Below are 23,826 nucleotides of genomic sequence, written 5' to 3'. Positions count from 1 at the left end.
CAGCCAATTCTCTGGAATGTTTCCTTTGTTATACAATTAATTCAAATAGGATAATAAATTTGTTTGGTTTTAATTTCATCCGGAAAGTCACGTACATATTTAGTTCGCCACATTTTTTTGCCCTTTTGACTTCTTTTGTTTTCTACAGAATGGTATATGTATAAATAAGCTACGGTGCAAATAAAAAGCAAAAACAATGTATCTTTCGACGCAGTGTCGAACTTATATAAACTTAGGCTGTATGTATGTAAATACGTGTAACCACCGTGCACATGAGAAGGGTTCACGCCAAGTGGACACGACCCAGTTATGACATGTGTCATCTGGTGTTTTTCAATTCGGCCAAATTACGAGAACATATTAAATCACATGAAAACGCTCCACACCACCAGTTGCGACATTTACCACCCGGTGTCCTCCTCCACTACAAATTTGCCGATGGATATTGAAGCTGTCCACAACACGGGGGAACGGCCTCGTTCCCCATGTTCATTTCCCGGCTGTGAAAAATCCTACCTGAACAAATACGACGCTAAGAAACACCTGAGAATTGAGCATTCAAGAAAAGATATTTTAAGGCATTGGCTATTTTGGTCTACAGGATGGTAATAACTATTTTTCGCTCAGTTGTACACCTGTTGGTTCTAATTAAAAAATCAACCTTTTTCGTGCCATGCAGCCCACTACTCATTTTATTTAACACGCAATCTTCCTCTGAGCACTGCCAGACTGATGTGGCCAAAATAAAACCAGTAATCTGTAACGCATTTTAACCCACTTAATTATTTATTAAACACTTTCTCACAAACTCGGAAATATATTTATAGATTGAACTCTGGCCGTTTTTACTCAAAGTTTTGGACTAGTAAATATATATTACATAACAACCCGAATACAGATGGATTATAAGCCTGAAACGAATTGAGAACGTCTCAAGTGCTCAAAAACGGTCAAATCTAATAAGAATTGTGCTCAGCGTCCCGTCACGCATGACCCCGACACAAAGCTGGAATGTGAGGTGAGGAATTAAATTTAGAAGACGGACGCTTATTTTATTTTTACTTATCTTCACTAATCTTACAAACCTCTAGTTTAGATTTGCAGCAATAGCCCGTCTACCTTATGTGCTCACATGGAAAATCTCCACACCAACGGGGAACAACAAAGTAGCGACATTTGCCACCAGTTGTGTTTGTCCACCACAAAATTACCGAACATGAAACCCGTCCAAAGCACGGTGGAACGACCCCGTTTCCCATGTACGTTTTCCGGCTGTGAAAAATCCTACCTGAAAAAATCTGAAGTTGCAAGACACCACTTAAGAGTTGACTATATTTTATGTTAAACCAATCCTCATAAATCACATAGTGGCGAAACTGACGAACTCGGTGGGGTATAAAGTTCACAAGTTTCGGTGGGAATTTTGAATTTTTTGCAAAAAACTGCAAATACCATCTGGCATTGTTTATGTTTTTAGTGGTTTCCAGTGGGAAGAGTATGTGTGGTGGTGGCTTCCCACCACGCATACTCTTTGACAAGTTGAGACGAATCAGGAAAAAATGCATTTTTTGAGCTTCTCAATCTTATACCGAGATTAAATGTGCACTCAAAAATGTGAAATTTGTTGAATTATAACTATTGATAGTTGGGCAACAAGGGAGCAGGCCCTTTAAGGAATTAATATGCTACTTTTATTTATATTAAATGACGAACTCGAGAGTAAACAAAATTTTGATGGAAATTGATATTCGGCATTTAATATAAATAAAAGTAGCATATCAATTCCTTAAAGGGCCTGCTCCCTTGTTGCCCAACTATCAATAGTTATAATTCAACAAACTTCACATTTTTGAGTGCACATTTAATCTCGGTATAAGATTGAGAAGCTCAAAAAGCTGTGCAAAAAATTATGCATGTTGTAAACATACGGAGAAATATTGAGCGAGAGACTGTATTGGCTGATAGAGCGGCCAGAGCAAACTATCACGCCCCGTTAACTAAGCATTCCGAGATTCCTGCCCGATTTCCATGCACCGTTTGCGGGAAAGAATTCAAAACGGAGTCACATCTTAGAAAACATAGTTCCATCCATACGAAAGAGAAAGTTTACAAGTGTGCCACTTGTGGGAAGAGTTTCCCGTACAAATCGACCCTGACGCGTCACGAGGTAAATATTTTATCCGGGAACAATGACCCAGCAAATTATGGCTTGAGTGTTTACACGCATGGCAGTGTCTTCTTTAAAAAATCAAATCAGACCAATATACATATGTCTAAATATTTACAGATTTACAGATTTCACACCTTGAAAAATCTAACGAGAAGCCGTATAAATGTGCCACATGTGGGAGGAGTTTTGCCCAAAAATCGGGCCTGAAAAATCACCAGGTAAATCAATATTTTATCCGGGAATAAATGATAGCAAAATATGGTTTGATGTTTTAAGTTAGAGACTTTTTACACGCATATCTTCTAGCGGTCTCTTATTTAAGAAATCAAATCATGCCGCCCCATGTTTATTTACAGATGACATACTTAGGAAAATCAAGGCGGGAGATTTTCAAGTGTCCCCTTTGTCCAGCGACTTTCTTCCGGAGATTTAATTTAAAACGCCACATCCGAGCTGCGCATGAAAAGGAGAGGAATTACCCGTGCTCATTTTGTGACAGGAGATTCTCCAACGCATCAAATTTGAAGGTTCACGTGGAGATGAAACACTCCGAAAACGAAGAGTTTCATCATTGCGATAAATGCGAGTACAAAAGCCACTCGAAGCATAATTTAGCACAACACGTGAGAAATCACCATCCTCTCGATTGTTACTTCTGCAAAAGGAGGTTTCACAAATTTGATTCTTTTGTTTTTCACTACGGGAAAATGCATACCAAGGAAAAGCAAGATTTAAGTTTAGACAAGTTGGTATGTTTTGAAATATAATTAAGATATTTTCAAGGGATGTTTGTTTTCTTCAAACGTATTTTTATATTAAATAGTTCTGACTTTCATAATCCCTTGAGCAGCACAAGGCTATGTACTGGTTGAAGGCAAAACTAATTCCTATAGCCCACAAGTTGTGGGCCACAACGGACATAAATATTATCAGATGCATATACACATATCTTTATTTTGAACTTTTTCATTTGATGACAAACTTTGTGCGTATGTTGTCTAACTCTTGCAAGTAGATCACAAAAATTTCAAAACATGTTTAGCTATTTGTTATATATTTCTAGGTTTTCAGACATTTATTAGAGTAGAGTAGAGTAGGGTTTTTATTCAAAGATTGATGTAGCGTAAGCCTTTACAATCATACTCATTCATTCGTTTCATACAAAAATGCCTTCATGTACATACATAGTTTCATTTTATACTACACAAATCAATCAATTCAATAGAGTATGTCTCTAGTTGAGGTCGTGATCCTCAAGTAGCACCCGGCATCCCAATACAGGCTAGTTGCATACAGTAACAAATAACATGACAAGTATATAATTAATGATAATATATATGTATAAGTAGTACGGATGCAGAGGGAAAACCGAACATTGTGGGTTCGGAAAACCCCTACATGTCCTGGGAAGGTTGCCCAGAACACCATTTGGTCCCTGCTACATATTCACCCAGGTAGGAGAATGTATGGCAGAGATCATAGGCGGATTCCGTGGGGTTGGAGATATCCAAATGAGGACGGAGACGGCATGGCGAAGCAGATAGTTGAAGGTTGTTGGGCGGGGGCTGTCCACGGACCGCGGGATCTTGCCCACGTCCCCCATGGAAGCCGTAGCCGGGACCGACGACACCCCCACTTGCCCCTTCCCCCATCTCAACATAACCAGGTCATGGGACCCCCGTAGACCCAACTATGCTGCCCTCCGCCATGCACGACCCCCCCGTCACTCTTCCATCAACCACTCCCCACGGTCACCACCCCGATTTACCAAACAAAAAACCTACCTGGGGGAGTCCCTCCAAGGCGTAGATCCTCCTGAGCACTGGGTCCATCGAAATCCATCTTCGCCTGGTGGCTCAGCTTGTCGTTGCTGGGACGGGTGTGGCAGGGGGTGTCACTTGGCACGCAGGTGGGAGTGTGAGTGGACGAGGCTCACTTGGCGAAAAGCCTTGGACACACTTTACTTGCCCTGGCACACCCGCGACCCAGATGGAAGAGGATCCAGATGCAGAGCGAGAGAGATACGTGGTGCCCAAGAGGAAGCCAAAGAGGAACTTTCAGACATTTATTAATTGTTGCTTAATTAATTAATTAATTGTTATAATTAATTGTTAATTGATTAATTGTTAATATTACCTTGCATATTAGATACAAGGTAACTAAATACGTAAATCTTTTAGATTAGCTTTAGCTATATTTTGGTAATACTCTGGCGTTTTTGTCGTAAATATTAAATTCACATTTCAGCGATTTTTCTTAAATATATTGCCGTCCTCTGCATATTATGTCTTAAAGTTGGTCGGCTTAAAGTGTACCAGGCAAGCAAGCCCCTTAACTGAAATTATTCACTAATTATACAAATTTTATTTTCGCACGATAATAAATATTATAGTTTTAATTTCATCCTGAATGTCACATATTTAGTTCTTCGTATTTTATACCCGTTCGATATCACTTTTTTGTATGTACCCACCTGTAGAAATAAATACCGTACTTTGTCTTTCTCCATAAGGTGTTGAACTTGTGCATACATATGAAAATATTTACATATGTATCCACCGTACAAATATTTATTTATTTACTTATGTATGCATGTCACCTTAAGTTCGCATAATCTCAACCACCAATATTTTAAAATATTTGTGAACAATGTTTTCACATCTTTACACATGTTGATCCATCCATCCATCCATGAAAAGTATTTCATTATTTAGAAATATGTAATAAACAAAGTTTTATTTTAAGTAATATCCCTCGAAGTAGTCAAGGTTCGAGTCTTTAGCATGCTAATTTTAGCTTGAGACGATAAATCAGGTTGGTTCAGGGTAGTGGTTTACGTATTGTGTGGTTAGTTATTTTTATTCCAAGCAGGATCCCTCAGTCCACGCTATCGCTAAAAAATCCAACCTTTCTGTCAAACATACCAGCCACCACGCACTTAACCATTCACGCTCAGTCAATAAACTCCAAAATTATACAGAAAACCTCGAACACATTGTAGTCAATCAATAACTGAAGCAAATTAAAAATATTTGGGGGAATATATTGTTAATTTTCGCCACTGCTTTCATAATTCTGTGAGTACAAGTAAATTTCTCGGACCTATACAATAAATTTCAGCCGAAACCCATAAGCCAACGTGTTGTATAATACGTCGAATCGAGATGGATCTCACACCAAGGAAGACTTTTAAATGTTCCACGTGCTGCAAAACGTTCAATTTCAAGTCGAATCTTACCAAGCACGTGGTCACGCACGATACTAACGCCCAAGTGAAACGCAAGGTGCGAGATTATATTTGCTTCAATCCGTGACCATTCTAACTTTACCAAATTTTAATTTTTTTTAGATGTGCGGGAAAATTTCGAAAAACTCAGTCACCCTATATCGACACATGGAAAGACTTCACACTACCCGGAACCGACCCAGGTGCGACACGTGTCACCGGGTATTTTCTAACTTAGCCACTTTACGGAGACATACTGAAGCCGTCCACAACACGAGCGAACGACCCCGTTTGCCATGTGGATTTCCCAGCTGTGACAAAACCTTCCTGAGCAAATACCATGTTTCAAGACACGAAAAAACTGAGCATGCCGAGAACCCGGTTCGATTTCGGTGCACACCTTGTGGGAAAGAATTCAAAATAAAGGCACATCTTGGGCAACACATTCCCACCCACACGAAGGAGAAGCCGTACAATTGTGCCACTTGTGGGAAGAGTTTTTCACACAAGGCAACCATGAAATTTCACGAGGTAAATAAGCATGTTGTGGGGAAAACCTGGCAAAAAATTAAAAATATTCATACTAATTTCACAGGAAATGCATAAATCTACCCGAGAGGTTTTCAAGTGCCAACTTTGCTTTAAACTACTCTCCACTAAATTATGTTTGCATCGCCACATCAAAGCTGTCCATGAAAATGAGAGGAATTATCCGTGCACATTTTGTGACAAAACATTTTCTCACTCATCACACGTGAAACGTCACGTGGAAGCGAGGCACCCTGTGGACAAGGAGAAGATTCACTCCTGCGACAAATTCGAGTACAAAAGTCACTCGAAAGTCAATTTAGCTCTGCACGTGAAACGTCACTTTTCTGGGAAGCATGGATGTTACTTTTGTGAGAGGAAATATGTCACTTTTCCTGAATTGGTTAAACACTGTGGTCGATTTCATACCCTCGAAAAGTGAAAATACTATGTACGTTTGTAATAAGCTAGCAAATTTTTCTAAATTTGCGACATTTAGCAACTCGGCTAATGTGTCTAAAATTCCGTTATTATCTATTGTTATCTACACCGTGGGAATCTGCACGAGCGACATCATGGCTTCTTGTATATTTGGCCAAATATTTTTTTAATTTTCAAATTTGTATCCGTTATTTAACATTTTAGATAATTTCAACACAATGAAATCATGTTAATAAATTAATTTTAATTGATCGTGTGTGCATTATGTTTGGTCGTGAACAATTCCGGCGTAAGAGTCAAAAAATCGAATGGTCATTTCCATTCGATTTGTGACCCGTGAGACACACCCCCCGGAAGAGAGTATTTACTGCAATAAAATTCGTTTACACCCACTCTGAATGGTGTTCATCCCTTGTCCAACGCTGGGGTAATCGTAAGTTGTACCTGAGAGTTACTTATGTATGTATGTACATATAGCAGGTTTGGGTTTTGTCTAGATTTCTGTTTGACTTCATATATATGTATGCGTAGAATTTGAAGTTATGCATGCATACAAATATTCATCGCCATACGGTGAATCTTGTCATTACCGATTCTGGTGGCGTTATATATGTATACCGACTGGTAATGATTTCCTACCATATAATTTAGTGCGGACAATGCTCACGCAAGAATTTATCTACAAACATATATGTACATATTTATTATAACCATAGAAATGCTGACTAATAAAGAAAGACAAAATCATGTATTATTTGCTACAATACATGTGTAAGCAGTACTGCTTAATACGGTATTTATAAATGTTACGCAAAATCCTAACACGTTTAAAAGGAACGTACTTGCAATATTGTGTTTATTTTGCATATATCAATAGAATAACATGTCAAGTTACTAGGTACTTACATAAATTTGTTAATAAAATCCCATTTCTTTCTACCACAAAGTTTCGCTAAATTTCTCATAGTTAGTGAAAATTCGTAAACTTTTCTAGTGTATGAACTCGACCACAATGTCTCACCAATTCGTGAAAAGTGTAGAATTTCTTCTCGCAGAAGTAACATTTATGCTTCATTGCATTGGACGGATTCTGTGAACGACCAAATATTATTTCGAGTGGCTCTTGTACTCGCATTTGTCGCAGGCATGAATCAGCTGTCTATTCGCGGCATGTCTCGCATCCACGTGACCTTTCAAACTTGATAAGTAGCAGAATCTCTTATCACACAATGAGCACGGATAATTCTTCTGATTTTCATGCACAATTCGGATGTGGTTTTGTAAACCTTCCCTACGTAAGAAGGTCCGAGGACAGAGGTGACACTGCAACAAGTCTCGGCTGGATTTGTCCAAATGTGTCATCTGTAAAATGAATATGCACATTGGTAATTTTCACCTAGTTTTTCCCTTAAGAAGCTTATTTACCTCATGGCTTTTCATGTCAAATTCCTGGGTGAAACTCCTCCCACAAATGGCACAATTGTACGGTTTCTCCGTCGTGTGGGTGGAAATGTGTTTCCTAAGGTCATTCCTCGTTTTAAATTCATTTCTGCAAAGTCTGCATGAAAATCGAACCAGATTCTCGGCATGTTCAGTCTTCGCGTGTTGCGAAAGGTGTCTCTTGTTTTTGTAGGTTTTCTCACATCCGGGAAATTCACATGGAAAACGGGGTCGGTCGATCAGACTGTGGAAGGGGTTAACATGTTGGCGCAAAGAGACGAAGTTGGAAAACTGCCCGTGACAAGTGTCACAACTTGGTCGTTTCCGGTTGGTGTGACTACTCGACATGTGGTCAGATAAGGCATGAGGGTTTTTCGAAATTTTGCCACAAACCTAGACAACAGAGGGTTATACATAAACCTAGTTGCGCTTTGCAAATTTACCCTCTCACCTCACATTTGACCTTGGCATCCGGATCGTGCGTGACCATGTGTCGAGTTAATGATCTATTGGTTTTAAACGTTTTTGTACACTTTGGACATTTCTTTCCTGGGTTGTGATCCATCGGATTTCGTATCTGTTAAGTTTGTAGATTTATACAAAAAGTATTTAGTTTGGTATCTCAAGAAAAACTCTATATCCGCACAATAATTGTACAATTTTTTGCTAATAATCCAGACATTTTAAAAGGATTGAAGAACAGGAAGCACATTTCCAGAAATGCTTACTTACAGGTAATAATATGTAAATATTATTAATACTATTAATATGACAACAAATAAAATTTGTACTATTTTTTTAGTCATTTGCCCAACTGTTGTAACCGTAATGTGTTAAACTGCTTACCGTACGGTGTGTCGGATTTCTTAATTATTACTCATTTATAAATGTATGGAGATGTAGCTTAAGAATAACATAAAGTAAATGTTGATTCGTGGCGTGTGAAAAAAGGTTGCGTTTTGTAACCATAGCAACGAGTGAAACCTTGACAAAAATAACCATCCCTTGGGGGTCATACATACATAAAGCATGCGATTAATTTTGAGTTTTTGGGAGGAGTTTCGCCCACACGAAAGTTTAATCACGAGGCGTTATTTATTTTGTACAAAATGAATTGTATACAGAGGAGCTTCTCCAATTATACCGTCGTTGAATTTATTTGTTCGTAGTAGTCTCAATTTGCCATGATAGTTTCATTTAATTCTGGCTGGCATTTTTAATTTTAGCATCCCAACCGGCTATCATGTTGAAATTGATAATTAGATATGCACATGAGACATATAAAATTGCCCTTGAAAATTTTAGTGTCCCGTAAATCACGCCATATTTTCCGCCGCTGTCCAAGTCCTGCCTACATATATTAGAATTAGACGCAATTAACACATGTCGTATAATCCAAGGGGCACTAGAATAGAATTGTCTAAATATATTCATTTCAGATTTACATACATATGTGTATGTATCAGGGTAAGACAGACATGGGTCCCTAAATTCTCCGAAAATCGGACACATGCTTTGTGCATGAGTTATTTTTATTCAAAGCAGGGTCCTACATTGGATGGCATCGTTAAAAAATTCAACCCGAACACTCGAACCACCACGCACTTCACCATTCACACTCACTCAATAAACTCCAAAATTATACAGAAAACCTCGCACACACAGTAATCAATCAATAACTGAAGCAAATTTTAAATATTGGGAGAAATATATTACTAATTTCCGTCACCGATTTAAAAATTGTGAAAGTACAGGTAAAGTTTTCCTGTGCGATACCATTAAAAGAGAAGTCAAACCATAATTTTTCAAATTGAAACTCAACAGGTTTTAAAATATATCGAACCCAGATGAATCTCACACCAAGGAAGACGTTCGAATGTCCAAAGTGCTTCAAAACGTACAAATTCAAGTCGAAATTTACCTCGCACCTCATCAGACACGAACCCAAAGTGAAATGCAAGGTGTATATCTTTATGAAATTTAAAATATTTTCCATCATCCGCGATCTCACTTTAGCAGGTTTTACCTGTTTTTTTTTAGATATGCGGAAAAATTTCGAAAAACCCAGTCGCCTTGTCCAAGCATATCAGAAACCTTCACACTAATCGGGAACGTCCTAGTTGCGCCCTTTGTCGCAGGGAGTTTCATGACCCCGTCGCTTTACGGAAACACATTAAAGTCATCCACGGAACGAGTGAAAGACCCCGATTGCCATGTGGATTTCTCGGTTGTGAGAAAACCTTCCTGGATAAATATCAAGTTTCGCAACACGTAATAACTGACCATGCCGAGAACCGGTCCGATATCCGTGCACACTTTGTGGAAAAGAATTCAAAACGAAAGGACACCTTGAGGGCCACATTCCCACCCACACGACGGAGAAGCCGTTTAAGTGTACAAACTGTGGGATTAGTTTCCCCAGCAGACGAAACCTTAAAGGTCACGAGGTAAATATTCAAATATTTGGTAGGAAATATGAAAAAATTAAGTTACTAAAAAATTTGTTTAGAAAGTCCACCTGGAAAAATCTACTCGAGAAATGTTCAAGTGTCAAGTTTGTCGTCGGACATTCGCAAGTAGACCTGGCTTACAATACCATATTCGTGTGAGTCATGAAGATCGGAGGGATTTTGCCTGCCAATTTTGTGAAAAGATGTTCGCGAATTCTTCAAACTTGAGGCGTCACGTGGATGTGAGGCACGCTGCGAACAAGGAGCAGATTCATTCCTGCGACAAATGCGAGTATAAGAGTCACTCGAAATTCAATTTAGTAGAGCACACGAGACGACACAATGTTGCGAATTGGCGAGAGTGTTACTTTTGTAAAAAGCAGTTTGCCACCTTCCAAATGTTGGTCAGACACTGCGGCAGGATTCATTGCCTCGAGAAATAAAGGAGTAAAACTGTTTCGGTGTGAGTATAATTTTATTCGCATTTTGTATTGTCCAATCCTTCAATTATGCTTTGTTTGTGCTGCCGAAAGGTCTAGAGACTTGAGAAAGCTTTCACAATTTTGTCCACGTTTATCCGTTTTTAATTGTTTTAGAAATTTTAATAAAATATAAGCGTGTTAAAGAATTAATTTTAATGGATAGTTTACATACATAATGTTTTATCATGAACAATTGAAGCATGATAATAATTCCGATTGATTTTTCACCCATGGCACACACCATGTTAATATATGATAAGATTGTTACTGCATGCAAAATTCTGTGCCAAGCCCTGAATGTATTTATGAATCTAATTGTCCAACGCTGTTCCAAATTTCTACCTGAAAATTAGCAGCCTTTTGTGCCTCCTGGATTTTTGTGTGACTTCATATTTCCATACACGTAGAATTTGAACGAATAATTTTTAGAGTTATTCTTATTCCGTTTTAAAATAAAATTAACTTTTCTCCTCCAGCTTGAAAAGGACGTTGGACAAGGACTTGGCCAAATTTTATGTGCCGGTGTAAATGAGTAGGGGATGCTCAAAAATTCGTACTTGTCATCCAATTCATTCATATTTAATTTTACAATACTCTTGACAAAATTAATGAGAGCTTCGTAGCAAAAAAGGCTTCATAGCTTTTCCCAAGTAAATTATGCACATCATTTGCACCACAGTTCTTAAAAACGGTATCAAATTTGATAATGAAGGATTCAAAGTTGATCGTCCAGTGGTTGCCAGCCAACAGATTCAGGGCAAATTTTTGCATAGAGCGCCGTTGTGGATTTTTGCGAAATTAATTACAGTGACACGTTGTACCAATAAGAACCCAAAACAATAGCGAAATTTTTCCAAACTCTCAAGTTATGTTTGCAATAAAATACTCAAGCAAATACACTCATATACCCATCGAATATACTCATATTTTATGCTTAAAACATTATTTATAATGCGTTTGTCCTCAATTTAAATAATTATTCTGGTAAATTTTATCTCATTTCCCCTTTCCGTCACCTTCTTTATGGACGGATTTTGACCGATTTTTATGCATGCAGGATAAATTCGAGCCTTTTCCCGAAATTTCACAAGAATTGGGAGAAATTTGATATTTATAAAATTTCTAGAAATAAAATAAACATTAATTTAGGGTTTTGATGCAATTAACTTTCCTTTTCTGCATGACTAACTAATACCTAGTCGTAATTTAGTCTGTAAGATAATCCACTTATTTTTTATAATGTGATAAATTGTGATAATATAAAGTTACGTATAGATTTTACTATTTTTTGATACAATTTGATAAGATTAACGATATTTTATGAATTATGAAACTGTCCAAAATAACCAAAAAATTGTAACCTTTTAAGAGGCAAGAAGATAAATAGCCAAATTTTGCCAAGCTTCCCATGAAGCCGTGGAGGCGAGGCACCCCGCGGACAAGGGAACGATTCACCCCTGTGACAAATGTGAGTACAAAAGTCATTTGAAAAATTGAAAGTGAATGTAGCATCGAAGGCGTCACTTTTCTGGGAAGCATGGATGTTACTTTTGTGGGAAGAAATTTGTCAAGTTCACAGAATTGGTTAGACAATGCAATCGAGTATGGTATATTCTCGAAAAGTGACAATATGGCAAATCTGCTGAAATTGGTCACACCTGTGAAATCTTCATGTGTGACATCCCGGTTTCTACCGCGGATACATTTTAACCTACTATTTTTTAAATTTGCAAATTTTTATTGATCTTTTAGCATTTTAGAAAATTTTAACACAATAATTAGAAGCATTTTAACAAATGGATTTCAATTTATCCCGTGCATAATGTTTACCATGAAGAATTCCGGCGTAATAGTTCCGTCCAATTTTTTGACCTATGGCACAACCCGAAGAGCATCTTTGTTTGTAGCACATACATACACCGAAAAGATCGTTACTGACTGCACACGAAATTCGGTGCCACTCCCTGAATGGTATTTATCTCCAACGAGGAAACAAATTTCTACGTCAAAATTGCAGGCTTGGATGTTCCCTCAACTTTAGTTTGACATTGTACTTCCATCCGCGTAGAATTTAAAGTTATTTCAGAACACGGATTTACCTGCGGTTACGAAAATTGGTAAATCACAAATCCAGAATTCGTAAATCGCACATGTACTGACCATGCACTCAGCATTATGTTAAGTTTGGAACTGAAATTATTGTTATCCAGATTAACCATATAGTTGCATAGTACACTCTTAACAACTTGGTAAAGAATTCTTAATAACCGTCTTTACCGAGCTCTTGGTAATAACGCGTGCTACAAAAATTATACGGGGTTATTACCGTATCAATACCAAACGGGTAACTAGCCTTCCACCGCAATGTTTTAAGTTATCTTTATAATTTTGGTAATAAATTCCTACGAGCCGGTAATTATATCCTACAAATTTAGATAACACTCTTTACCATAATTTTCATTAAGTGTAGTAAAAAATTTTCCCGTTGTGGTGCTGATGAGATCTACATTTTGGTGTAGTTTATTACCATAGAGTCGGGCATTTTAATACATCAGAACCAAGAATTGTGCAGTGGTGTGTGTTACCAGTTGAACTTGGCGCTTGGTTACACACGTGTCTCACATTGTCCAAGCCACCGTCACCTAGCGGCAGTATGGGCACTATCTTGCATTTTCCGTTTCTAGAGGGCGTTTCTCGCTCAAGTGCTAAAACGTTTCTAAAACGATGACGAACACTAGGAAAACGAAACACACCCATTAGATCTGCCTACACTTGATCAAATGAACAGGCTCACCCCCTGGAGTTGACATTTGACCTGTGACATGCGCACACCCCCTAAAATTGACACTACCTATGACCGGGGTACACCCACTACACTTGACATTTGCCCTATTCCCTGGGCACACCCACCGTACTTGAGATTTGACCTTTGACCTGGGCACACCCACTAGACGTTAGAACAATGGCACACCTTAGAGTTGTGACCGAACGTTTTTCGTGGTGACACCCTTTAGAGTCGTGACTGAACGGTTTTCGTGGTCACACCCTTTAGAGCCGTGACAGAACGTTTTTCGTTGTCACACCCTTTAGAGTCGTGACTGAACGGTTTTCGTGGTCACACCATTCAGAGTCGTGACAGAACGTTTTTCGTGGTCACACGCTTTAGAGTCGTGACTGAACGGTTTTCGTGGTCACACCATTAAGAGTCGTGACTGAACGTTTTTCGCTGTCACGCCCTTTGGAGCCGTGACTGAACATTTTTCGTGGTCACACCCTTTAGAGTCGTGACTGACCGGTTTTCGTGGTCACACCATTCAGAGTCGTGACAGAACGTTTTTCGTGGTCACACGCTTTAGAGTCGTGATTGAACGGTTTTCGTGGTCACACCCCTTCGAGTCGTGACTGAAGGTTTTTCGTGGTCACTCCCATAGGGTCGTGACTGAAGGTTTTTCGTGGTCGCACCCTTTAGAATCGTGACTGAAGGTTTTTCGTGGTCGCACCCTTTAGAGTCGTAGCAGGACGTTTTTCGTGGTTAGACAAGTTGGAATCGTGACGTGACGAACTCTATTATTAAACGTCGTGCTGTACAACGTGACAATCAGGTCAACGCTCCTTTGCTCTGTGTGACTGTAAATATGTAACAATTATTCATCAGACGTTTGTATCGCTGACTAAATAAAATCGTTTTGCTTAGAGCCCGCATTGCGGGCTTAAGAGACTAGTTTGGTATGAATTGTGAGACGCTACTCAGTGGCGCATTTTTCACTTTTAGTTTTCGCTCAGCTCAACTCGAGTCAACATGGCGAAATTAATTCGCGTGTCCAATTCTGCCAGTGGAAAAAAACTGATAAAAACATCTGGAAATTATACGGAATTTTTGGAAACAGGTAAGTATAAAATTATCATATGTATACACCATCTTAATAGGTAGTAAAGTAAGCAAGAAAATAATCTCTAGTAAATAACAATATCATGTTTTTATTTTTTCAGTGAGCCAAAAATTTGAGTTGGAAATTGGAACAGAGATTTTTCTGCAAGACGACCAGGGGGCGGAGATCGACGACGAAGCTTTCCCTATCCTTGCTGAAAGCCTTATCACCCCAAATATTGAATTCTTTGTGAAGGGCGAAACACAAACCGAAGTAGAATTGGATCCGGCCTCTCCAGTTTCATCAATAATTTACGGTGAGCAATTTATCAAATTTAAATTATTTCTAGTCTGCAGCTTAAACAATTTATCGTATCTTTTTAGTTGCACGTCCTGATGAGTCGCCGATGTCCAGTAATGGTTTCCGAAGAACACAAATTTTCTGTTAAATCTCATTTTAGTTTAGCATAGAGTAAGAATTTGAGCTTCGTTTCAGAATGAGAGTGCAAAGAGTTTTTGGTGTGTGTGAGAGAGAGAAGGCATGACCGTGTGTAATTATTTTAATCTCTTCTCAATTTAATAAATAGTTTAATTAATTTTCGTGATTAGTGGTCACTATTAAATGATAAGTCAGCCGATTCATGTTATATATTTGTTGGTGGAATTTGGACAATAAAATCAGTTTAAAGTGAGCTAGTCATCGAGTCTTGTGTCACTTCATATAACGACAGGATAAGCCAATTTTCCGAGACGGGTCCCAACGGGTAGTTGGATAAATCGCGGTCTCAACATTTTCAATGAAGTTGATATTTTCACACAGGTTACAATCAGTTAATGATATTTATAGCTGTCTGAAAATAATTATCTAAAATTTTAATTTTTGAAGATTGTGAACGCTGCAGTGACTGAAAGCGCCGAGATTTCCCGTTTAGTTGCAGAGTGCAATGAGAACAACTGCGTCGATAAAACGTCGTCGACAACTTTAATTAATGAATTTGTTGCAAAGCTAATAGAGGTGAAAGGGTGAGTCGCTAAAGCATTCTTAATATTTAATAATAGATTTAAGTTGACAAATTTAATTTCAGGCTTTCTCCTACAACCTCTGACCAGAAACACTTAGCAGCTGCAATAATTAAGCTACTGCCTTCATTGAGATATTCCAAGTCAGTAGAGGGTCTGGTGAGTGAAGATTTCGTGAATTATTTAAATGTGCTCTTGTATCGAGAATTTTTAGAAATTCTCAATACAAGAGCATTTTTAATCTGCAAGACATTTTGTTTGATGACGTCAACCGATGTGGACTCATCCAAAATCGACTGAAGACGATTCATCGGAATTTGAAGGGGGAACAGAAGAGTGTCAGTAAAAAGCGGGAGTCGACTACTTCAAATTCCGGCCCTAAAAAGAAATTCTCAAGACCAGTTCCCGAGAATTTCGAATTTAATCAGGAACTAGTCGACGAGCTCAACTCTACTTGCACAAAGGACGGAGTTGTGAAAATAAAGCAGCTGATGACGGATACGCTAGGTCATCGTAATATTTTAAGAAGCGCTGGGGATAAGTCCATCTTAAAAATTTACAGAAAATTTTCCGAATGTAACTTCATGGTATTTACATATTTTTGGAAATTTCCAAAACAATTTGAGTTGACTATTGTCTAATTTAGCACTTAAATAATTTCGCAGATTAACTACGAGTTTTCTCTGCTACATTCTGATGCAGAGAATCTATTTATCGAAAACTGGCCTGGATTAGCAGAAGGAATTGTCAAGAAAGCCAAGGAGATCAGCAAGTCACCAGCGCTTTTAAAGTTTTTGTCGGAAGAACACGGTATTTTTTAAATATGTATTTAACGTTGGATTAGGTGACTCTTCGCCTGTGACGTCATGTGTGTAAAAATCTGCACATTTTTACTCATTTCTCTGTTCTGGGATTTTATATAAAAATTCTATCAAGTGATTTCGTAGTCAGCAAGCTGATTAATAGAATGGCGATAAGATTTTTAAAGATGATAAGCCAAATCTGTTGAAACCTAATTTTTCTCCTCCTTCAGAACGTATTAAAACCTAGAGTGCATATTTTTAATAAATTGGTGCTGACTTGCTCTACAAAATGACCTGATAGAATTTTTAAATAAAATCCGAGAACAAAGAAATGAGTCAAGATTTTTACACCAGTGACGTCACATGCGATGTATTACCTAATCCAACGTTAAACAGCTACTAAAACTACAAGAGAACACTACCAGTACTGGGACAATTAATTTACGACGTCTCTTTTCAGGTAATTGGGACAAGAGCATTTTTGGCTTTCTGACTTTGTCGTACTTGATCCCGCGCACCGCACAAGGAAAAGGGAACGGAAACCGTTGCAAAACCAGTGACGCTAAGGGTCGAATTTTATCTTTCTATAAAGTATGCTAAGTAACTAAGGAATTATTCATTAATTAATTCCATGTCATAGTCAAAATGTTTCTTCTGGTCAGACTGGAACACCTCTTCACTCAATTCTTGACACGTGGAATAAGGAGACAACTCAGCCGAACTTACTTTGCATTGGAGACGATTCAGCAAATCTGACCAACTTTTTCATCGTCTGCGATGGCGTAAGTCTTCCGCTGGACTCGAAAAATTCGACAGAAGCCATTGACTCCCTTTTCAAAGCCCATTATGTTTTTGGCACAGATTATGACGTCAACCTGAAGGGTTTGTGGAAATTCGTCCAAGTATACATTTACAAGTTAGAGGCGGATTCGCAGCTCCCAAGAAGAGTCAAGGAGGTCTTCAGCCAATTGCAGCAGTTATTTTAGTGTGAACTTTTGGAAATGTCTGTCTGTTGATTGTGACAAGGTAGTGTTAGGCAATAAGGAATTTCAGGCACATGTTAAATATGTACATAACTATGCGGAATTTAGTTTTAGGAAAATTGTATGTCCTCACGCTAATTGCTTTATAGAAATTTTTACCTGGAGTGGGTTTTTGAGGCATATTAAGATGCACAAAGATGTCAATCCACCGATAGAGATTGATATCCCAGTAGAATCAAATGTTAGTAGTCAATTAGGTTTGTTCGGTGAAGATGAAAATGAGGATGTAGCCGGAGGTATCGAAAATATTTCCGTAGAGACAGGAATCGAATTTATGATAGAACAACTTAGTGAATTTTGCTCTTCGTTACTTGCAACTGGCCTTACTAATTCCAGTATAGACGTCCCAGCAACGACAAGCTGAGCCATCAGGCGAAGATGGATTCGCCGGACCCAGTGCACGGGAGGATCTACGCCTTGGAGGGACTCCGCAGGTAGGTTTTTGTTTGGTATATCGGGGTGGTGACCGTGGGGAGTGGTTGTTTGAAAAGTGGCGGAGGGGGTCGTGCATGACGGGGGGCGGCATGGTCAGGTCTACGGGGGTCCCATGACCTGATTGTGTTGTGATGGGGGAAGGGGCAAGTGGGGGTGTCGTCGGCCCCGGCTACGGCTACCATGGGGGACGTGGGCAAGATCCCGCGGTCCGTGGACAGCCCCCGCCCAACAACCTTCACCTGTCTACTTCCGCATGCAGACGCCACCCTCATTTGGATATCACCACCACCACGGAATCCGCCTATGTGTCACTGCCATACATTTTCCTACCTGGTGTCGAGCAGTTATGGGCCGAATGGTGTATTGGGCCACATTCCCAATACATGTAGAGGTTTTCCGAGACCATCTCCGGTTTTCCCTCTACACCCATACTGCTAATATCTACTGCTAATATCTACTGCTAATATCTATCTAAATGTTTTGTATGAAATGAAAATGATGATTGTAAAAGCTAATGCTACATCAATCTTGAATAAATACCTACCTACCTACCTACCTACCTTGTTAAACAATTGTCACACACCTTTTCTCAGAGTTTTGATTTAATTTTAAAAATTGTGAAGCCATTTTGTGAACAGGAGTATGACACACTAAATTTGAAAATAAGATCATTGTTGCAAGCTTTCCTGAAGGTAAAATCTGTCTATCAAAGGCAAAAACTGTTTGCAGACAAAGATAAGTTACTTTTCCCTGTAGAAATTTCGTTGGGCTGTAGAGAGGAATTAAGAATTAGTAATTATAAAAGGAAGCAAGTATTTGTAGCTGAAACATTTATGTACGTACCCTTACTCAAAACTTTGGAGAAAATTCTTTCTGTTCCACATTTCAAAAATTATTTTCAGTCTGATCAATGCTTAAGTGACAAAAATTATTCATGCTACAGTGCGTCTCAAAGTTTTAAAGAAAATTTAGTATATTCAGGTCACCCAAACTCTTTACAACTTCAAATTTTCTACGATGACTTTGAAACTGTCAACCCGTTAGGATCTAAGCGGGGTGTTCACAAATTAGGGGGGATTTATTTTGTATTACGAAATCTACCAGACTTTTTGAATTCTGAATTAAGCCAAAATAATTTATTAGCGCTTTTTTATTCTGAAGATGCAAAGAAATACGGAATTAATTCAATATTTAAATATTTGCTTCCAGATTTGCAAAAGCTAGAGCGTGATGGAATTACGGTAGCAGGACTTGGGACAATTTTTGGTAGTTTGTGTACATTAGTGTTTGATAACTTAGGGGGTAATTCTCTTCTAGGATTTTCAGAATCTTTCAATTCAAATCACTATTGTCGAATCTGCTGTATTTCCAAAGACGAAGCTCAAAAAAATTTCAGACATGAAGACATGATAGTTAGGAATAGAGAAAATTATGCTTATCATTTATTGCAAAAAAGTCACGGGGTACAACGTCCTTGTATTTTTAATGAGCTGCAATATTTTAATTTTCTCGATTCTCCAACTGTTGACATCATGCACGACCTGTTAGAGGGCGTAGTGCCTTATGAAATTAAACTTGTTTTGCAAAAATTAATAAATTTAGGATGCTTTACAGTATAAATTTTGAATCAACGGATATTAGCGTATAATTTCGGATATATTGACTCAAAAAATAAGCCCAGTCCCATAAGGCTAGATATGGTAGGGAACAAAATAGGTCAAAAAGCTGCGCAATCATGGTGCTTGATTCGCCATTTGCCAATTATTATCGGCGATCTCATTTCCGATGAAAAGCATCTAAAATTTTGGGAATTACTTCTACAACTTTTAGAAATAATGAGTTTGGTTTTCTGTAGACAATTTTCTGAGATAAGTTTGGATACGCTGAACAATTTAGTGTGCTCCCATCACAAATTGTTTGTAGAAATTTTCCCAGAAAGTCGTCTAATTCCCAAGCACCATTTCATGTGCCACTATGCATATGTAATTAGACGCTCTGGGCCACTAATTTCTCTTTGGACTATGAGGTTTGAAGGAAAACACAATTATTTCACACAGCTTGCAAGTAATCTCAAAAACTTCAAAAATATTTGTTATTCTTTGGCAATGCGGCACCAGCAGTATAGCTCAGTTATGTTCAAAAATACTGCATCTGAAGAAATAAGATGTGACAACATTTATTGTGTAAAATTATCCCATTTTTCAAACTCATTTGACGTAATTGAGTTGTTAAGAAAGGTTCCAGAGTTTGTAAATTGTGATTTAGAAACTGATATATTTACATCAAATCAAATATGGTACCGACATTATAATTATAAATTAAACTTTGTGATATGTCTTAGCATGGGAGATATTTATCCAAACTTTGCATTAATTTCTGAAATTATATTAACAAACGATGACAATTGTTTCTTCGTCGTCCAGGAATTGCATGTAGATTACTTCGATCGACATTATTTTTCATTTAAAGTTAAATACTCGGATTCTATGTTTAGTATTGCTAACGTGAAAGAGTTATATATACATGATTGCTTTGAAATAATGCAAAATTGTAAAACGGTTGGTAATTATATAAGTGTACGACAAAAACTCTAAAATATTTAGCTTAATTTAAATTTTATGTAAATCTGTATACATGTGTATGTATGTAACACAATAGTTTGCATTATACTTTAATTTTATAATTTAAGTATTTTATAATTTGAGTTTTTTAATTTAATAATTTAATAATATATGTAATTATGCAAGCATGTTTCAAAATGATTTTGCAATAAATATAATTGATTGAAAGATTATTGTAAAGAGAAACAAAAAAAGCTATTCTTTTCGGTGGAAATCTGTACAACATTTGGTAATAATGGGGTATACGTAATACAAAGCATTAATACCGGGGTGAATAGCACACCGTGCACAAAGTGGTATGGTTTATTACCAGGCGGTAGATATTTTACTACATATTGTAGTACATCTGTCATACATCATGGTATTAATTTTATCCCAAAAAGTGTTCTTTATTACCACTTCGGGTTCAATAAATTTCTTTACCAGCCGATGGTTATTATTACCGTTTCTGCAGAGTCATATACGTGTGCATTTTGGTAATGATTTGGTAATGATTTTATTTTAATTATAATTAAAATTTTCATCGCATTTGTAAAGGCAAAAATTTCAGCGTAGTTTGTTGACGATCTGTACTTTTTAGGAATTTTTTATCGCGTTTCTTGCGAGAGCAAATCTCAAATACTTTTTTGTCAGACTGAGACAGCTCTCCCTGAACGAGCCAAAATTTTGCAGTTTGAGTTCTCGTCCTCCGGAATTGACATTAAGGTCTCCCAAGTTTGTAAAAAAGATCTAAAAAAGCGAAAAGCTAAAAAATCTGAAATCCGCTTTTTCGCTCAATACTTGACTGTCCCGATTTTTTATCGCTTGAATACTCAGGAGCAGAGAATGGGTGGTCAGGAAACTTTCGAGTTTCTTTTAAAATTTAAATTTGATTCATGTTGGATATGATAAAACAACTATCTAAGATCATGTAAATCCAAAAATTACCAAAATGGAATGAAAATAGGATTTTTGGCAAAAGGTTTGAATGCGGTAGTTTTAGTGGTCGCAATGCTTTTCAGGGGGTGTGGCGGGCGCAGGTGGAGCCATGGAGTAAAATCCTCCTTCACTTTTCATACACTCACCTGCTATTGCAATATATTCCATCAAAATCGGGTGATGTCCCCTTATACATGTCTCTGAGAGACTGATTTTTCACTCAAAGTAGTAAAAAGAGCGAAAAAATCATCTTAAAGTAGATTTTATTTTTGAGCAGAAAAAGCTGAAAAAAGATCGGAATTGCATGCGCAGTGCGGTTTACAAAAAGAGCGAAAAAATCGTGAGCGGAAAAAGCGATTTTTTTTACAAAGTTGGGACACCCTATTATTCTACTTTGTATCCATTTTAATCGAAATGGATCCAAACCCAGAAAAGAAGTGGAAATGCCTTCATTGCTCGTTGGCATTTAAAGGCAAAGGGGACTTTAACCGTCATCTCGTGACACACGACCCTAACGCAAAAGTAAAATGCAAGGTATTTCTTTTTTAATTTAAACATATTCTAATTACAAAGCTACAAACTAATAAACAAATCCTCCTCCTTTGTTGCCATGCATTTATTTAGGATTGTGGGAAGATTTTGAAGAATCATGTCACCTTATCTGCCCACGTGTCACATATGCACACCAACCGGATCCGACCCTCTTGCAATATTTGTAGCGACACGTTTTCGAATCGTGCCCATTTACGAAGACACATTAGCACCGTCCACGCCAAGAAGGAGAGACCTCGTTTACCATGTCGATTTCCTGGTTGTGACAAAACCTTCCTGGACAAAGAACATGTTTTGAGACACGTGAGAACTGAACATGACGAGAATGCTGTCCGATTTCCGTGCACGCTTTGCGGAAAGGAGTTCAAAACCAGAAGTGAACTTGGACAACACATTCCCACCCACACGACGGAGAAGCCATTTAAATGTGCTACTTGTGGGAGGAGTTTCGCCCACAGGGGAGGCCTCAAACGTCACGAGGTACTTATTTTACAAGAAACAAATTAGTAAACAAAACATTAATTCATACTTATTTTATAGAAGACACATATTGAAAAGGCTGGTCGGAAAACCTTCAAATGCCAACTTTGCCTGCAGACTTTCGTCACTAGAGACGGATTGCAGGGCCACATTCGAGTTACTCATGAAAATCAGAGGAACCATCGGTGCACATTTTGCGATAAGCGTTTCGGGAGTGCCACAGATTTGAGGCGTCACGGGGAAGCAAAACACGACACGGATAAGAAGGTCAAGATTTAGGAAGAAATTTGTCACTTTTTATGAATTAGTAAAACACTGTGGTCAAGTTCATACCCTCGAAAAGTGAAAATACTATGTATGTACGTGTTTCAGAAAATTTCATTAAATTTGAGTAAATTAAATTCCAATTAAATTTCGGTCAGTTTGGTGTGCATTTTTTACTTCTTCATGAGGCAACTAAATACGTGACTTGAGAAATAGTGACCCCCTCCCAGTGAGGACTGAAATATAGACTTAAGATATACGCACATGTCGTACATATAATCTAAGGGGCACTAGAATGGTCTAAATATATTCATTTCATATTTACATACATGCATACAAGTGGCAGCAAGATAACCTTACCCCGCCGAATCGCAAGTTTTTGAACGCACAATCTCAGGCTGAATTCCGCACACATCGCCTAAAAATGATGGTCTCGTTTTTACACTCTGACCGTAATATTTGACCGTTTGAGGTCATATTTGGCACACATATTGTCAATCATATTCTCCAGGGTAGTTTTCAAGGATCTTGACCTAGGTCACCTGCGTGACCTTCCTGAAACCACCAATCCTGCAAAACGCACGATATTTAACACACTGTGGTCAAGACTTTGCAGTAAAATAATAACTGACAGTGCAAAATTTAGTCTCTGCTGCTATGGTTAAAAATTCGTTTAGACATACGTGTTTCGTGTTCGTGAATCCTTTAAAACCGTGTTGAAATACTTCTTGAACACACTTACGATTAGTGAATATGTATATGTTCGCATAGACACCAAACCATTTTTTTAAGCGTATCAATTCTTTCAACAACATATACCGAGCTCACATGGATCAGAAGTCAGGAAAGAAATGGGAATGTTCAAAGTGCTCTAAAACGTTTAAAAGGGGTATAGATTTGACTAACCACATGCTGACGCACGATCCCGATGCCAAAGTCAAATGTGAGGTGAGCGTGTAAACTTGTAAAAGAGGAAGGCCGAGTGTACTGTACAACCCCTTTTCGCCTCGATGTCACCGAATTTCGCATAAAAAATTGGAACCTTATATTTTGGTGAAAGGATCAATATAACGTAGCTATTATTA

General features: G+C 38.0%; 3 protein-coding genes and 2 long non-coding RNA genes across 6 annotated transcripts; 4 read left to right on the top strand and 1 right to left on the bottom strand.

Moving 5' to 3' along the window:
• The first annotated feature begins 710 nt into the window (after positions 1-710).
• On the top strand, positions 711-1,434 carry LOC118438078. The gene is made up of 2 exons (XR_004836587.1): positions 711-1,018; positions 1,092-1,434. It is a non-coding gene; the product is annotated as an uncharacterized LOC118438078 (long non-coding RNA).
• Positions 1,435-5,071: 3,637 nt separating this feature from the next.
• On the top strand, positions 5,072-6,617 carry LOC110857169 (zinc finger protein 160). Its single transcript, XM_022105774.2, has 3 exons — positions 5,072-5,454; positions 5,520-5,927; positions 5,992-6,617. Exons 1-3 carry the CDS (start codon positions 5,335-5,337, stop codon positions 6,364-6,366), a joined length of 903 nt encoding a protein of 300 aa, XP_021961466.1. The 5' UTR covers positions 5,072-5,334; the 3' UTR covers positions 6,367-6,617.
• Positions 6,618-7,191: 574 nt separating this feature from the next.
• On the bottom strand, positions 7,192-8,768 carry LOC110857171 (zinc finger protein 99). 2 transcript variants are annotated; one of them, XM_022105775.2, is made up of 4 exons: positions 8,652-8,768; positions 8,257-8,382; positions 7,791-8,198; positions 7,192-7,727 (listed from the first exon to the last, which is right to left on the bottom strand). In XM_022105775.2, the coding sequence occupies exons 2-4, from the start codon at positions 8,368-8,370 to the stop codon at positions 7,473-7,475; spliced, it is 777 nt and encodes a 258-aa protein (XP_021961467.1). In that variant the 5' UTR covers positions 8,371-8,382; positions 8,652-8,768; the 3' UTR covers positions 7,192-7,472. The 2 variants fall into 2 exon arrangements, with proteins under 2 accessions (XP_021961467.1, XP_035713714.1); XM_035857821.1 differs by having other exon boundaries at positions 8,538-8,668.
• Positions 8,769-9,429: 661 nt separating this feature from the next.
• On the top strand, positions 9,430-10,246 carry LOC118438077. Its single transcript, XR_004836586.1, has 3 exons — positions 9,430-9,559; positions 9,630-9,766; positions 9,846-10,246. It is a non-coding gene; the product is annotated as an uncharacterized LOC118438077 (long non-coding RNA).
• Positions 10,247-21,859: 11,613 nt separating this feature from the next.
• On the top strand, positions 21,860-22,756 carry LOC110857117 (oocyte zinc finger protein XlCOF15-like). The gene is made up of 3 exons (XM_022105720.1): positions 21,860-21,979; positions 22,070-22,477; positions 22,538-22,756. The coding sequence occupies exons 1-3, from the start codon at positions 21,860-21,862 to the stop codon at positions 22,754-22,756; spliced, it is 747 nt and encodes a 248-aa protein (XP_021961412.1).
• The last annotated feature ends 1,070 nt before the right edge of the window (positions 22,757-23,826 follow it).

Source organism: Folsomia candida, unplaced genomic scaffold, assembly GCF_002217175.1.
Source record: "Folsomia candida strain VU population unplaced genomic scaffold, ASM221717v1 Fcan01_Sc018, whole genome shotgun sequence".
In the NCBI taxonomy this organism is placed as follows: domain Eukaryota; kingdom Metazoa; phylum Arthropoda; class Collembola; order Entomobryomorpha; family Isotomidae; genus Folsomia; species Folsomia candida.
This window is presented reverse-complemented; position numbering and strand designations above follow the sequence as displayed.

What these genes read in the sequence shown, in the direction of transcription:
- LOC110857117 (XM_022105720.1), top strand. Translation starts at nt 21,860, where the DNA reads ATGGATCCAAACCCAGAAAAGAAGTGGAAATGCCTTCATTGCTCGTTG. An exon ending in ACGCAAAAGTAAAATGCAAG is followed by an intron (nt 21,980 to 22,069) that starts GTATTTCTTTTT and finishes GCATTTATTTAG; the next exon opens with GATTGTGGGAAGATTTTGAA. An exon ending in GAGGCCTCAAACGTCACGAG is followed by an intron (nt 22,478 to 22,537) that starts GTACTTATTTTA and finishes CTTATTTTATAG; the next exon opens with AAGACACATATTGAAAAGGC.
- LOC110857171 (XM_022105775.2), bottom strand. Translation starts at nt 8,370, where the DNA reads ATGGATCACAACCCAGGAAAGAAATGTCCAAAGTGTACAAAAACGTTT. An exon ending in ATGCCAAGGTCAAATGTGAG is followed by an intron (nt 8,199 to 8,256) that starts GTGAGAGGGTAA and finishes TCTGTTGTCTAG; the next exon opens with GTTTGTGGCAAAATTTCGAA. An exon ending in TTGACATGAAAAGCCATGAG is followed by an intron (nt 7,728 to 7,790) that starts GTAAATAAGCTT and finishes TTCATTTTACAG; the next exon opens with ATGACACATTTGGACAAATC.
- LOC110857169 (XM_022105774.2), top strand. Translation starts at nt 5,335, where the DNA reads ATGGATCTCACACCAAGGAAGACTTTTAAATGTTCCACGTGCTGCAAA. An exon ending in ACGCCCAAGTGAAACGCAAG is followed by an intron (nt 5,455 to 5,519) that starts GTGCGAGATTAT and finishes AATTTTTTTTAG; the next exon opens with ATGTGCGGGAAAATTTCGAA. An exon ending in CAACCATGAAATTTCACGAG is followed by an intron (nt 5,928 to 5,991) that starts GTAAATAAGCAT and finishes CTAATTTCACAG; the next exon opens with GAAATGCATAAATCTACCCG.